General features: G+C 46.5%; 1 protein-coding gene across 1 annotated transcript; it reads right to left on the minus strand.

Annotated features, from left to right (window-relative positions):
- Positions 1-11,514: 11,514 nt before the first annotated feature.
- LOC145550163 (uncharacterized) lies at positions 11,515-14,249 on the minus strand. Its single transcript, XM_081603937.1, has 2 exons — positions 13,880-14,249; positions 11,515-12,985 (listed from the first exon to the last, which is right to left on the minus strand). Exons 1-2 carry the CDS (start codon positions 14,046-14,048, stop codon positions 12,030-12,032), a joined length of 1,125 nt encoding a protein of 374 aa, XP_081460063.1. The 5' UTR covers positions 14,049-14,249; the 3' UTR covers positions 11,515-12,029.
- Between the last annotated feature and the right edge of the window lie 975 nt (positions 14,250-15,224).

A 15,224-nucleotide genomic window follows, 5' to 3' on the forward strand; every position in this document is an offset into this window, starting at 1 on the left:
TCCTGACACCAGGTGTCAGAGACTTTAGTTCCTGACACCAGGTGTCAGACGCTATAGTTCCTGACACCAGGTGTCAGCCGCTGTCCCTCCTGACACCAGGTGTCAGCTGCTGTCACACCTGACACCAGATGTCAGAGGCTATAGTTCCTGACACCAGATGTCAGAGGTTCTAGTTCCTGACACCAAATGTCAGAGGCCATAGTTCCTGACACCAGGTGTCAGCGGCTGTCCCTCCTGACAACAGGTGTCAGAGGCTATAGTTCCTGACACCAGGTGTCAGCGGCTGTCCCTCCAGACACCATGTGTCAGAGGCTATAGTTCCTGACACCAGGTGTCAGCCGCTGTCCCTCTTGACACCAGGTGTTAGCTGCTGTCACACCAGACACCAGATGTCAGAGGCTATAGTTCCTGACACCAGATGTCAGAGGCTATAGTTCCTGACACCAGATGTAAGAGGCTCTAGTTCCTGACACCAAATGTCAGAGGCTATAGTTCCTGACACCAGGTGTCAGAGACTTTAGTTCCTGACACCAGGTGTCAGAGGCTATAGTTCCTGACACCAGGTGTCAGACGCTATAGTTCCTGACACCAGGTGTCAGCCGCTGTCTCTCCTGACACCAGGTGTCAGCTGCTGTCACACCAGACACCAGATGTCAGAGGCTATAGTTCCTGACACCAGATGTCAGAGGCTATAGTTCCTGACACCAGATGTCAGAGGCTCTAGTTCCTGACACCAAATGTCAGAGGCTATAGTTCCTGACACCAGGTGTCAGAGACTTTAGTTCCTGACACCAGGTGTCAGACGCTATAGTTCCTGACACCAGGTGTCAGCCGCTGTCCCTCCTGACACCAGGTGTCAGCTGCTGTCACACCAGACACCAGATGTCAGAGGCTATAGTTCCTGACACCAGATGTCAGAGGCTCTAGTTCCTGACACCAAATGTCAGAGGCTATAGTTCCTGACACCAGGTGTCAGAGACTTTAGTTCCTGACACCAGGTGTCAGACGCTATAGTTCCTGACACCAGGTGTCAGCCGCTGTCCCTCCTGACACCAGGTGTCAGCTGCTGTCACACCTGACACCAGATGTCAGAGGCTATAGTTCCTGACACCAGATGTCAGAGGTTCTAGTTCCTGACACCAAATGTCAGAGGCCATAGTTCCTGACACCAGGTGTCAGCGGCTGTCCCTCCTGACACCAGGTGTCAGAGGCTATAGTTCCTGACACCAGGTGTCAGACGCTATAGTTCCTGACACCAGGTGTCAGCCGCTGTCCCTCCTGACACCAGGTGTCAGCTGCTGTCACACCAGACACCAGATGTCAGAGGCTATAGTTCCTGACACCAGATGTCAGAGACTATAGTTCCTGACACCAGGTGTCAGACGCTATAGTTCCTGACACCAGGTGTCAGCCGCTGTCCCTCCTGACACCAGGTGTCAGCTGCTGTCACACCTGACACCAGGTGTCAGAGGCTATAGTTCCTGACACCAGGTGTCAGACGCTATAGTTCCTGACACCAGGTGTCAGCCGCTGTCCCTCCTGACACCAGGTGTCAGCTGCTGTCACACCTGACACCAGATGTCAGAGGCTATAGTTCCTGACACCAGATGTCAGAGACTATAGTTCCTTACACCAGGTGTCAAAGACTATAGTTCCTGAAACCAGGTGTCAGCCGCTGTCCCTCCTGACACCAGGTGTCAGCTGCTGTCACACCTGACACCAGATGTCAGAGGCTATAGTTCCTGACACCAGGTGTCAGAGACTTTAGTTCCTGACACCAGGTGTCAGAGTCTATAGTACCTGACACCAGGTGTCAGAGTCTATAGTACCTGACACCAGGTGTCAGACGCTATAGTTCCTGACACCAGGTGTCAGCCGCTGTCCCTCCTGACACCAGGTGACAGCTGCTGTCACACCAGACACCAGATGTCAGAGGCTATAGTTCCTGACACCAGATGTCAGAGGCTATAGTTCCTGACACCAGATGTCAGAGGCTCTAGTTCCTGACACCAGGTGTCAGAGACTATAGTTCCTGACACCAGGTGTCAGACGCTATAGTTCCTGAGACCAGGTGTCAGCCGCTGTCCCTCCTGACACCAGGTGTCAGCTGCTGTCACACCAGACACCAGATGTCAGAGGCTATAGTTCCTGACACCAGATGTCAGAGACTATAGTTCCTGACACCAGGTGTCAGACGCTATAGTTCCTGACACCAGGTGTCAGCCGCTGTCCCTCCTGACACCAGGTGTCAGCTGCTGTCACACCTGACACCAGATGTCAGAGGCTATAGTTCCTGACACCAAATGTCAGAGGCTATAGTTCCTGACAGCAGGTGTCAGAGACTTTAGTTCCTGACACCAGGTGTCAGACGCTTTAGTTCCTGACTCCAGGTGTCAGAGGCTATAGTTCCTGACACCAGGTGTCAGACGCTATAGTTCCTGACACCAGGTGTCAGCCGCTGTCCCTCCTGACACCAGGTGTCAGCTGCTGTCACACCAGACACCAGATGTCAGAGGCTATAGTTCCTGACACCAGATGTCAGAGGCTATAGTTCCTGACACCAGGTGTCAGAGACTATAGTTCCTGACACCAGGTGTCAGACGCTATAGTTCCTGACACCAGGTGTCAGCCGCTGTCCCTCCTGACACCAGGTGTCAGCTGCTGTCACACCTGACACCAGATGTCAGAGGCTATAGTTCCTGACACCAGGTGTCAGACGCTATAGTTCCTGACACCAGGTGTCAGCCGCTGTCCCTCCTGACACCAGGTGTCAGCTGCTGTCACACCTGACACCAGGTGTCAGAGGCTATAGTTCCTGACACCAGGTGTCAGAGACTATAGTTCCTGACACCAGGTGTCAGACGCTATAGTTCCTGACACCAGGTGTCAGACGCTATAGTTCCTGACACCAGGTGTCAGCCGCTGTCCCTCCTGACACCAGGTGTCAGCTGCTGTCACACCTGACACCAGGTGTCAGCTGCTGTCACACCTGACACCAGATGTCAGAGGCTATAGTTCCTGACACCAGGTGTCAGACGCTATAGTTCCTGACACCAGGTGTCAGCCGCTGTCCCTCCTGACACCAGGTGTCAGCTGCTGTCACACCTGACACCAGATGTCAGAGGCTATAGTTCCTGACACCAGGTGTCAGAGACTATAGTTCCTGACACCAGGTGTCAGAGACTATAGTTCCTGACACCAGGTGTCAGACGCTATAGTTCCTGACACCAGGTGTCAGCCGCTGTCCCTCCTGACACCAGGTGTCAGCTGCTGTCACACCAGACACCAGATGTCAGAGGCTATAGTTCCTGACACCAGATGTCAGAGGCTATAGTTCCTGACACCAGATGTCAGAGGCTCTAGTTCCTGACACCAGGTGTCAGAGACTATAGTTCCTGACACCAGGTGTCAGACGCTATAGTTCCTGAGACCAGGTGTCAGCCGCTGTCCCTCCTGACACCAGGTGTCAGCTGCTGTCACACCAGACACCAGATGTCAGAGGCTATAGTTCCTGACACCAGATGTCAGAGGCTATAGTTCCTGACACCAGGTGTCAGAGACTATAGTTCCTGACACCAGGTGTCAGAGGCTATAGTTCCTGACACCAGATGTCAGAGGCTATAGTTCCTGACACCAGATGTCAGACGCTATAGTTCCTGACACCAGGTGTCAGCCGCTGTCTCTCCTGACACCACGTGTCAGCTGCTGTCACACCAGACACCATATGTCAGAGAATATAGTTCCTGACACCAGATGTCAGAGGCTATAGTTCCTGACACCAGATGTCAGAGGCTCTAGTTCCTGACACCAAATGTCAGAGGCTATAGTTCCTGACACCAGGTGTCAGAGACTATAGTTCCTGACACCAGGTGTCAGACGCTATAGTTCCTGACACCAGGTGTCAGCCGCTGTCCCTCCTGACACCAGGTGTCAGCTGCTGTCACACCAGACACCAGATGTCAGAGGCTATAGTTCCTGACACCAGATGTCAGAGACTATAGTTCCTGACACCAGGTGTCAGACGCTATAGTTCCTGACACCAGGTGTCAGCCGCTGTCCCTCCTGACACCAGGTGTCAGCTGCTGTCACACCTGACACCAGATGTCAGAGGCTATAGTTCCTGACACCAAATGTCAGAGGCTATAGTTCCTGACACCAGGTGTCAGAGACTATAGTTCCTGACACCAGGTGTCAGACGCTATAGTTCCTGACACCAGGTGTCAGAGGCTATAGTTCCTGACACCAGGTGTCAGACGCTATAGTTCCTGACACCAGGTGTCAGCCGCTGTCCCTCCTGACACCAGTGTTCAGCTGCTGTCACACCTGACACCAGATGTCAGAGGCTATAGTTCCTGACACCAGGTGTCAGAGACTTTAGTTCCTGACACCAGGTGTCAGAGACTATAGTTCCTGACACCAGGTGTCAGACGCTATAGTTCCTGACACCAGGTGTCAGCCGCTGTCCCTCCTGACACCAGGTGTCAGCTGCTGTCACACCAGACACCAGATGTCAGAGGCTATAGTTCCTGACACCAGATGTCAGAGGCTATAGTTCCTGACACCAGATGTCAGAGGCTCTAGTTCCTGACACCAGGTGTCAGAGACTATAGTTCCTGACACCAGGTGTCAGACGCTATAGTTCCTGACACCAGGTGTCAGCCGCTGTCCCTCCTGACACCAGGTGTCAGCTGCTGTCACACCAGACACCAGATGTCAGAGGCTATAGTTCCTGACACCAGATGTCAGAGGCTATAGTTCCTGACACCAGATGTCAGAGGCTATAGTTCCTGACACCAAATGTCAGAGGCTATAGTTCCTGACACCAGGTGTCAGAGACTTTAGTTCCTGACACCAGGTGTCAGACGCTATAGTTCCTGACACCAGGTGTCAGCCGCTGTCCCTCCTGACACCAGGTGTCAGCTGCTGTCACACCAGACACCAGATGTCAGAGGCTATAGTTCCTGACACCAGATGTCAGAGGCTATAGTTCCTGACACCAGGTGTCAGCCGCTGTCCCTCCTGACACCAGGTGTCAGAGGCTATAGTTCCTGACACCAGGTGTCAGCCGCTGTCCCTCCTGACACCAGGTGTCAGAGGCTGTCCCTCCTGACACCAGGTGTCAGCCGCTGTCCCTCCTGACACCAGGTGTCAGCTGCTGTCACACCAGACACCAGATGTCAGAGGCTATAGTTCCTGACACCAGATGTCAGAGGCTATAGTTCCTGACACCAGGTGTCAAAGACTATAGTTCCTGACACCAGGTGTCAGCCGCTGTCCCTCCTGACACCAGGTGTCAGCTGCTGTCACACCTGACACCAGATGTCAGAGGCTATAGTTCCTGACACCAGGTGTCAGACGCTATAGTTCCTGACACCAGGTGTCAGCCGCTGTCTCTCCTGACACCACGTGTCAGCTGCTGTCACACCAGACACCATATGTCAGAGAATATAGTTCCTGACACCAGATGTCAGAGGCTATAGTTCCTGACACCAGATGTCAGAGGCTCTAGTTCCTGACACCAAATGTCAGAGGCTATAGTTCCTGACACCAGGTGTCAGAGACTTTAGTTCCTGACACCAGGTGTCAGACGCTATAGTTCCTGACACCAGGTGTCAGCCGCTGTCCCTCCTGACACCAGGTGTCAGCTGCTGTCACACCAGACACCAGATGTCAGAGGCTATAGTTCCTGACACCAGATGTCAGAGACTATAGTTCCTGACACCAGGTGTCAGACGCTATAGTTCCTGACACCAGGTGTCAGCCGCTGTCCCTCCTGACACCAGGTGTCAGCTGCTGTCACACCTGACACCAGATGTCAGAGGCTATAGTTCCTGACACCAAATGTCAGAGGCTATAGTTCCTGACACCAGGTGTCAGAGACTTTAGTTCCTGACACCAGGTGTCAGACGCTTTAGTTCCTGACACCAGGTGTCAGAGGCTATAGTTCCTGACACCAGGTGTCAGACGCTATAGTTCCTGACACCAGGTGTCAGCCGCTGTCCCTCCTGACACCAGTGTTCAGCTGCTGTCACACCTGACACCAGATGTCAGAGGCTATAGTTCCTGACACCAGGTGTCAGAGACTTTAGTTCCTGACACCAGGTGTCAGAGACTATAGTTCCTGACACCAGGTGTCAGACGCTATAGTTCCTGACACCAGGTGTCAGCCGCTGTCCCTCCTGACACCAGGTGTCAGCTGCTGTCACACCAGACACCAGATGTCAGAGGCTATAGTTCCTGACACCAGATGTCAGAGGCTATAGTTCCTGACACCAGATGTCAGAGGCTCTAGTTCCTGACACCAGGTGTCAGAGACTATAGTTCCTGACACCAGGTGTCAGACGCTATAGTTCCTGAGACCAGGTGTCAGCCGCTGTCCCTCCTGACACCAGGTGTCAGCTGCTGTCACACCAGACACCAGATGTCAGAGGCTATAGTTCCTGACACCAGATGTCAGAGGCTATAGTTCCTGACACCAGATGTCAGAGGCTATAGTTCCTGACACCAAATGTCAGAGGCTATAGTTCCTGACACCAGGTGTCAGAGACTTTAGTTCCTGACACCAGGTGTCAGACGCTATAGTTCCTGACACCAGGTGTCAGCCGCTGTCCCTCCTGACACCAGGTGTCAGCTGCTGTCACACCAGACACCAGATGTCAGAGGCTATAGTTCCTGACACCAGATGTCAGAGGCTATAGTTCCTGACACCAGGTGTCAGCCGCTGTCCCTCCTGACACCAGGTGTCAGAGGCTATAGTTCCTGACACCAGGCTTCAGCCGCTGTCCCTCCTGACACCAGGTGTCAGAGGCTGTCCATCCTGACACCAGGTGTCAGCAGCTGTCCCTCCTGACACCAGGTGTCATAGGCTGTCCCACCTGACACCAGATGTCAGAGGCTATAGTTTCTGACACCAGGTGTCAGCTGCTGTCCCTCCTGACACCAGGTGTCAGCCGCTGTCCGTCCTGACACCAGGTGTCAGAGGCTATAGTTCCTGACACCAGATGTCAGAGGCTGTCCATCCTGACACCAGGTGTCAGAGGCTGTCCATCCTGACACCAGGTTTCAGCCGCTGTCCCTCCTGACACCAGGTGTCAGCCGCTGTCCCTCCTGACACCAGGTGTCAGCGGCTGTCCCTCCTGACACCAGGTGTCAGCGGCTGTCCCTCCTGACACCAGGTGTCAGCGGCTGTCCCTCCTTACACCAGGTGTTAGCGGCTGTCCCTCCTGACACCAGGTGTCACCGGCTGTCCCTCCTGACTCCAGCTGGCTGAAGCTCTAAAAACCTGAACAGCAACGTCTTAAATATTTTTTTATTGAAATACACTTCTATTCTTTCCTCTTGTGTTCAGTTATGACTGAATGCAGAGGGAAATGTGCAGCTGCAGTAAAACAGCCTCTTTACATCACAACCAGTAAATAATATTCTGAATTTAATAGCTCCAGATTATCATCCTGCCATTCAGCGTCATTTCATTTACATCCCACTGCCTGTGCTTTCACAGACTTTTACTTTGTAGCTCTGCTCATGTCTGAAAACTATATTTGCCTTTAAAAATAAACACAAATGTCCAGAAAAGTGATTTTTAACATTATCATTCCAGATCCAGCAGATTAAAAACGCTGTCACTGATCTGCTTCGTGACAAAACTAAACAAAACAAAACGATAGAGAGATGATTTATTGACAACAATACAGAAATCATAAAAAAAAATAGGAATAACTGGAGTCAGAAATAGTAATAGAACAAAAATGGGTCACTAGAGAGAGCAAATGATCTGGCAAAGAGCGACAGCAACTGGCTGGCTCGTGATTAGTGGAACCACACACTAAAAAACTAAAACTGAACTAAAGAAAACGACTAAAACGTAAAACCCAGAACTCAAACTCAAATCAAAGTTTATTTGTGCAGCACATTTCAGCAACAGAGAAGTTCAGAGAGTTAAATCATAAAAACAAAATAAATCATGATACAGTCACCAACTGTGGCTGCGTGATTATGGCAGCTAATATTATTTCCTGAGCTGGTGGGAGAATATAGAATACGAGGGTCCTAGAATTGGACCTTGGGGTTCACCATGTGACTTTCTGCTGGAGCGAGGAAGTCAACGACTCGATGCTCTGCTGAGTTTCCTGAGAAACTTTTTAATTCCTTTGAATAATTAATTTAACTCACTATTTGATAACTCAGTTTAAATTAATAAAGTGTCTCAAGTTTGCATTTATTGTGAAGTGGCGAAATATGAATTAACTGATCTGAGCATAACAATGGAGAATGGATAAGATTAAACGTCTTGAATCTGATTGGAAATCTGAGTAGATCTGAAGAAACGTGTTGAATTCATTAGCTGTGTTTTTACTACAAATGTGCACAAATCTTTATCTATATTCTGCTATCGAAAAACAAAATCACATTTTCACAATTGTGATGTTTCCATTAAATTAATTAGTTAATTAATCACACTGACCGAGTGAATTCAGAAGGGTTATGGATTCAACATGTTGGAATGATGAACAACTTTTTATTAACTGTGTGATGCTGTAATAGATCTGGAGGAGGAAGCTGCATTGTCCCAAAACACAAAAACAATCCATCATCCTCCTAACACTTCCTCTTGTCTTCTTCGTCGTTTCCGCCAGTAGTAACATCCGGTTGTTGATCACATGACTGGAGTGAAGCGAAAACAGTTTCCAAACGCAGTTTTGAGAATTACATGTCATCCTAGCACCAAAAACAAAACGAAAAACTTAAAAAAATAAAATAAAAAATAAATTTGGCTAATTCTAATGGCAACTCAGCTGATCTCATTGTTTTGATTTTTTCCTCCCTTCTTTTATTTTTGTCTTTAGCAAACTCCAAACTGTGCAGGAAAAGCATCCGTGTGGATCTGCAGCTGCTGAAACTAAGAGCAGGTAGAGAAATGACTGATCGGCTGACGGAGACTCATTGGCAGCCGTCACTTTGATGAATTGCTGCGCTGCGGAAAACACGGTGCTCTCTGATTACAGCCGCTGCCTTTTACAGCCTGTACAACCCGGATGAACTCTGCACTGTGTGCGGCTTGCTCCTTCAAATTGCCCTGCAGGGATTGCTTGCAGTGGATGTTGCCAGTTTAGTTTCGATGTTAATCCACCATCAGAGCCACCAAAAAAAAAAACAACAAAAACGAACAAACCCTTGTTTAGTATTCATCCGCAGGAAGCGGCTCAGTGTCCTGCGCTGCTCGTAAAAACTGCGATTCGTTCATATGTAACATGCTGGGTGACAGGAGTGAACATTTTCTCTGTCCTGAGGCTCCGTTTGTGACAAGATGCGCTGAATAATTTAAGGCGATAAAGGCCACAACATGTTTTTTATGTAGTAAAAATGAGATTGTGGGTATTTTATTTAATAAAACATAATGGAACAAGAGAGAAGGTGGGGCCGACTCGAAGAATGGAGCTGTTTTATTGCAAAAGTCGTTTCAAAGGAGCCGATTTTATAGCTTTAACTTGTCACTGCGTGTAAAAGATTGTTTGGCTTGTGATTAAACTGGACTCTGGAGCTTCTTACTAAACAGCTCAAACGGTTTAAAATGCCTCACATAAAACCTGGAACAACGTGTTAACAAAATACACTATTATTCTTATAAACTAAAGTTATAAATTACTGAACATGGTGGTATTTAAAGCTAGGCTGGTAACGAAAACTAAGGAAATGACAAAAACTAAAATTTAGAAACAACTGAAATAAATAAAATACATTGTTGCAACTTTATCTTGCATTTATAAAACGAACTAACAATTATAGGTATAATACCATTTATTTTCGAGTTTCGATCCGATGTGATATTGATTTTCCCCGACACAAGCAGTTTACGTCAACTGTGGCAAATTACGGCACTCCTCCTCTTGGCGGCACTTACACTAATCCGCAAAATGGCGGCAGCAAAAGCTGTGAAAACCCCACCAAATTCAGTTGAATACGTTGTTTTTAAAGGTGTCTTCTGTTGAGTATTCATTACTACGTACATAATCACAACCTGTTTGAATTCTGAACTTAAAATTTAACCAAAGTATGAAAAAACTGAATTGCTAATTTATCTAATAAAAACTAAACTAAAATGGAATATTTTACTCAGAAACTAGCAAACACACTCTAAAACTTAAGTTTAAGTAAGAATTTAACAAAAAAAGTCACAACAAACCAAAGTATAATGAAAAATCATAAACTATTGTAAACCAATTTGAAGGTAAAAATGAACTTGATAAAGGTCAAGAGCAACAGAAAGTCCATCTGGAGTCAAACTGGTTGCTAAGGAACAAATCCCCATCGTGCAAATTTTAACGGAGTCATAAATCAAAATGTGTTGCTTGAACTCTGTTGTCAGAGTTCAAGCAACTTGAACTCTGACAACAGATTTCTCCAGAAAACTAAAAATAGAAGAAGAAATTCAGGTTCAGCCACAGAAGATGAACATTTAAAACATTTTCTCTCCTGGTTCTTTTAGGATCCAGAAAGTTTCCACATGTCTGTTTGGGAGGCGGCATGTCGACTGGAGCCATCCGTCATGATGAAAGTCCAATCTACATCCTGTGGCCACGAGTCGAAGGCAGAGACTGAAAGAACGAGATTAGGGAGAGAAGAGGCAGAACGGCTTCCTGATAAGGTGAAGCAGTCAGTCATCTGTGAACGGTTCAGAGGAAAGTTGCTGCTCCTCTGCACTGAAATGACCTAAATAATGAGGATGGAGCATCATGTCTGAACTCCTGCAAAGTGGAACATTAAAGGTGCGAGATGCTGCTGCTGCCCCGAAACTTAGGTTTGACTTGTTTAAAAAATTTCTTTTTCATATATCAGATGCCAAGAAAGTCCACAGAATCATCATCGAGATGCTTGTTCTGTCTTTGGTCCGATTATTGTTAAATAATGAACTTTGACCTCTTTTTCTGGGTTTTACCAAACTTTTCTCATCTGCATTTATGTTGTATTTTTACTTTATATTTAACAAATCTTGATTTCATAACCCAACAGAATAACTGCGCTCAAGTATCTCTCGAGAATTTAGTACTTTAAGTGAGAAAAATATGAGACAGAGTCGCCCTCTTGTGGTCAAAGCCAAGAATAAAAACAAATCAGAAACATAAAATCTCAAACTGTTTGTGTTCTCCATTTTAATATTTACATCTGGATTAAATTGGATTGTTTAGGAAATAATAGAGAGAAGTATGAAGAAACTGTAGGAGAATTTGACCCAGTTTCAGCTCAATTTATCACTTCTCTGCCAGTGTTTATGTCTTTTTGATCAAATCATCAATAAAATATCAGATTAAATTATTTCTTGGTTTTCTCCTAGTATTGCCTCTTAAGCAGATTTAACCACCCCTCCTTTAGTTTTTAACATTTTTTGAGCAATAAAAAACTGAAGTAATAAACTAAAGCAAATTCAATGGAAATTAAGTAAATTACTGTCTGCAAATTGAAGCAATAAATATATTAAATTAAACTCCATCTCAGTAAAGAGAAAACAAACTGATGTTGAAAGTATTTTTTTTTATTTTGCATCATTAACATACAGGAAGTAGACTTCTGTAATTTCCAAAGTCAGGGTCACAAATGACTAGAAATCGTTTTAAAAAATTAAGACATAATTGTTAGATTATTAGATGTTATGATTTTATAAGAATGAAACTGAGATTGTTTGTTAACTAATATCTCCTGGACAACTTCAGTAAAAAACAAAACAAAAAAAAAAACATTGTGTTTAATTATATATGTATATAAACTTCAATATCAATCTGGAAAAAAATAAGAAAATACAGAGAAATCTTAGGAAAACCATCCAGTTCACTAATGGGACTGAATCTCATTTTTAGAGGATTATTCTGTTAATGATTCTTTATAAACCCAGTAAAGATTCACTTCCAGATTATAAATCCTCAGATCAGCTGCTTTACTGGTGGTGACAACAAAGAAACATGTTTTTATGGTGATATTGGCCCAAAGTTTTTGTTTCTGATCCAAACCTTCTCAACAAAGCGACCGCAGATTGTTTATGGGTGCGATGTCTCACCTGTGTGAGTTTTGGTGTGAGCTCTCAGTTCGGTGGTGCTGACAAATTTTTTCCCACACGTGTCGCAGTCGAACGGTTTCTCCCCGGTGTGCCTCCTCACGTGATCCTTCATCTGGTGCAGGCGGATGAATCTCTTCCCGCAGTGCTCGCAGGCGTGAGGTTTGTCGCCCGTGTGCGACATCATGTGTCGTTTCAGCTTCGAGGCGTTGACGAACTTGTTGCCGCACAAGCGGCAGACATACGGCCGCTCGCCCGAGTGCGCCCTCCGGTGGCACAGCAGGGTGTTGCTGTGTTTGAACTTCTCGCCGCAGGTTTTGCAGGAGTGCGGTTTCTCGTCCGTGTGGATGGTCACGTGCCTCCTGAAAGCCGACGGGTCGGCCATGCTTTTTCCGCAGACGTTGCAGAGGAACAGCTTCTTGTCGCCGTGGGTTCTCGTGTGGAGTTTAAGATGGTCGCTTCGTCTGAACGTTTTCCCGCACGTCTTGCAAGCGTGCGCCTTTGTCCCGGCGTGGGTCCTCATGTGGACTTCCAAAGACAGGCGGAGCCGGAAGATTTGTCCACAGCTTTTGCAGGAAAGCGGCTTCCTGCCCGTGTGAGTCCTCATGTGGCGATCCAAACCGAGCTTCGTTACAGCCTGGCCACAAATGTCGCAGAAGCTCGCCTTCGCCCTGCAGAGGTTCTTCTTCCTGGAGGCGTCGGGTTTCAAAGACTCTGGAGCAGACTGACTCTCCACACTATTCAGCTGTACCTGCTGTAACTGTTTGCTGGTGCAGGGCTCTTCCTGGTCTTCCTCCTTAATGGGTGTTGCCTCTGGATAATCCTCCTCCTCTTTTTTAATCGTCTCATCAGAAGTGGAACTCCTCTCCTCGTTAGAAAGTTGCTCATCAGGCACAAACTTCTCTTCTTCTTCTTTAATGTCATGTTGTTCTCGAAGGTCTAAAAAAAGGGACAAGAGAATTCAGTCATTCAAGTATCTTCAAAGATTATTGTGGACAGTGATCCTGTGGGCAGGAAGGATTTCCAATAGCAGTCCGTCTTGCATTAATTGTGAGGAGGCCTCTGACTGAAGGCTGTTGCTGTGCGACAGCCTCATGACCACCATGACACGCCAACAGCTCGACATCCAGGCAGCAGGGACGATATTCCACAGTAACAGGTCTTGGACCGCGTCATTAGCTGTTAGCATCTCTGCTAATCCACCTCCTTTGCTTTTGCACTTCCTCTTTAAACAGGAGGATGATGATAAAATTGACTTGTTTTGAGCTTTGTATCATTTCTTTGATCAAACCAAAACAGTTCAGCCTCAAATAGAGGGAAAGACGTTTCCAAAGAGTGGAAAATGTTTGGGTGGCGGCAAAACATCATAGGAGGTTAGCTAAAAAGTGAAGCTAATCATGGAAGAAAAGCTTTTTGTTTCGCTAATTCATTGTAGCTAGGTTAGCGGTGCTGCTGAGGCCTTTTAGTGTGAAGCTGGTTTTTATTCTGATGCCGTTTAGACATTAGTCCGATGTTTTCCTGAGGATGTCCTAACACGCACACCGTACTCCTCAGCAACTCCCCAAGCAAGGTCAACATGCAAGGAGGGATTGTAGAGAAAAGTAAAGGAGAAGGTGAGCTCTTATGGGGTTCCTGTCTGCGTCTGAAGGAAACCAAATGTTTCCAAAGCCACGTGATTGGTCGATCACGATGGGAGGAATAAACACAGGTAAAGCCTCGCAGGTAAATGAATCTGTTCCCATTATGGAGCGGGAACAGATGATCTCAGGCCCGAAACAACTAGATTCTGGTTTCAGTTCATCACCAAAGAACAGATGTGACATATTTCCCTACCTGCTCTCTGCGCATCAAACTCGGACTTCATAACATCGATCATCTTCTGCTGAAGGCGGCTCTGCTCCTCACACCGAACCACCGTGTCTTCACACGCAGAAAGCACTTCCTCCCCGGCCGCCGCCAGCCGCTGCGTCAGAAACTCCCTGAAGCCGCGAAGAGCCGCCATTCCGGCTGCAAAAGACGCCAAACAAACCGCGAAGCTAAGCTAACTGCCTGCAGACAAGCTAACAGCAGCTCCAAACCAATGTTCGCATTGTTTCTCTGCTGTTTCTGCTGCTTCCTCTTCTTCTGAACAGTGAACCTCATGGCGCCCTGCCGCCACCAACTGGTGAGGAGGGGTATTGTCTTTGTCAGGCCAGTTACAGCGCTGCGAAAATAATGAACGAAAAACTGATTTATTTGGTAATTGAATAAAAAAAAAAGTTAAAAAAAGTTAATGTGTTGATCAATGTCACACGGACTGATACAGTTCAACGTTTATTTCTGATTATTCTGTCATACATAATAGAGACCCAAACATCAGGTATCAAAAATGAAGGAAGGATTTTTAAAAATACTTAAAAATTATACATTTGGATCCACAGAATGAACAGCTGTAACACGGACAGTCACAAAGGTTACTTGGTAAAGATGATTGTTCACAAAGTCAAATATTAAATAATAATAAAAAAAACATTTCTTGATCCCAAAGGAAAAGTAGATTTTGTTGTAGCTCATATTATTCAAGTTTCATAAAGATTTGTTTTGTAAATGTTGATGGTTATGGGCAGGAAAGATCTCCTGCAACAGGAACTGTATTTTTATCAGTACGGCAAAAATCGTGTCATGTTGATTTATTTGGTAGTGGAAATCAAAAATTAAAGAAAAATCATTGGTTAATCTCTCAGAGACTGATATAGTTCAATGTTTATTTGTGTTTATTTAGATTATTCTGGCATAGCCAAAATTTAGATATCGAAAATTAGAATAGCGAATAATTGTTTTATTCTAGTAAAGTGATATATATTAATTTTAAGCATCACCTCCAGGATCCACAGTCGCCCCCGGAACAGAAAAGCCTCATTTATGGACTTGTTGATCCAAGTGGCTGCTTCTGATGAACAACAAATACTGGAAATCAACAGAGACGTAGCAGCAACAGTGAAGCACGGTGGTGGCAGCATCATGCTGTGGAAACGCCCTTGAGCGGCGGTACGTCCTGGAAGGTTTCTGGAGGCAAAGGGACGTTGATGCAGAACAACTTCAGCAAATCCTGTAAACAAACTGTTGGAACGACGGAGGAGATTTAACAAGACATCGACTCCAACCGTCTAAGACACGGGAGCTCAATACGTCGATCGCG

The sequence above is a fragment of the Poecilia reticulata genome, chromosome 23, assembly GCF_904066995.2.
Source record: "Poecilia reticulata chromosome 23, P_reticulata-male-v2, whole genome shotgun sequence".
Lineage (NCBI taxonomy): Eukaryota > Metazoa > Chordata > Actinopteri > Cyprinodontiformes > Poeciliidae > Poecilia > Poecilia reticulata.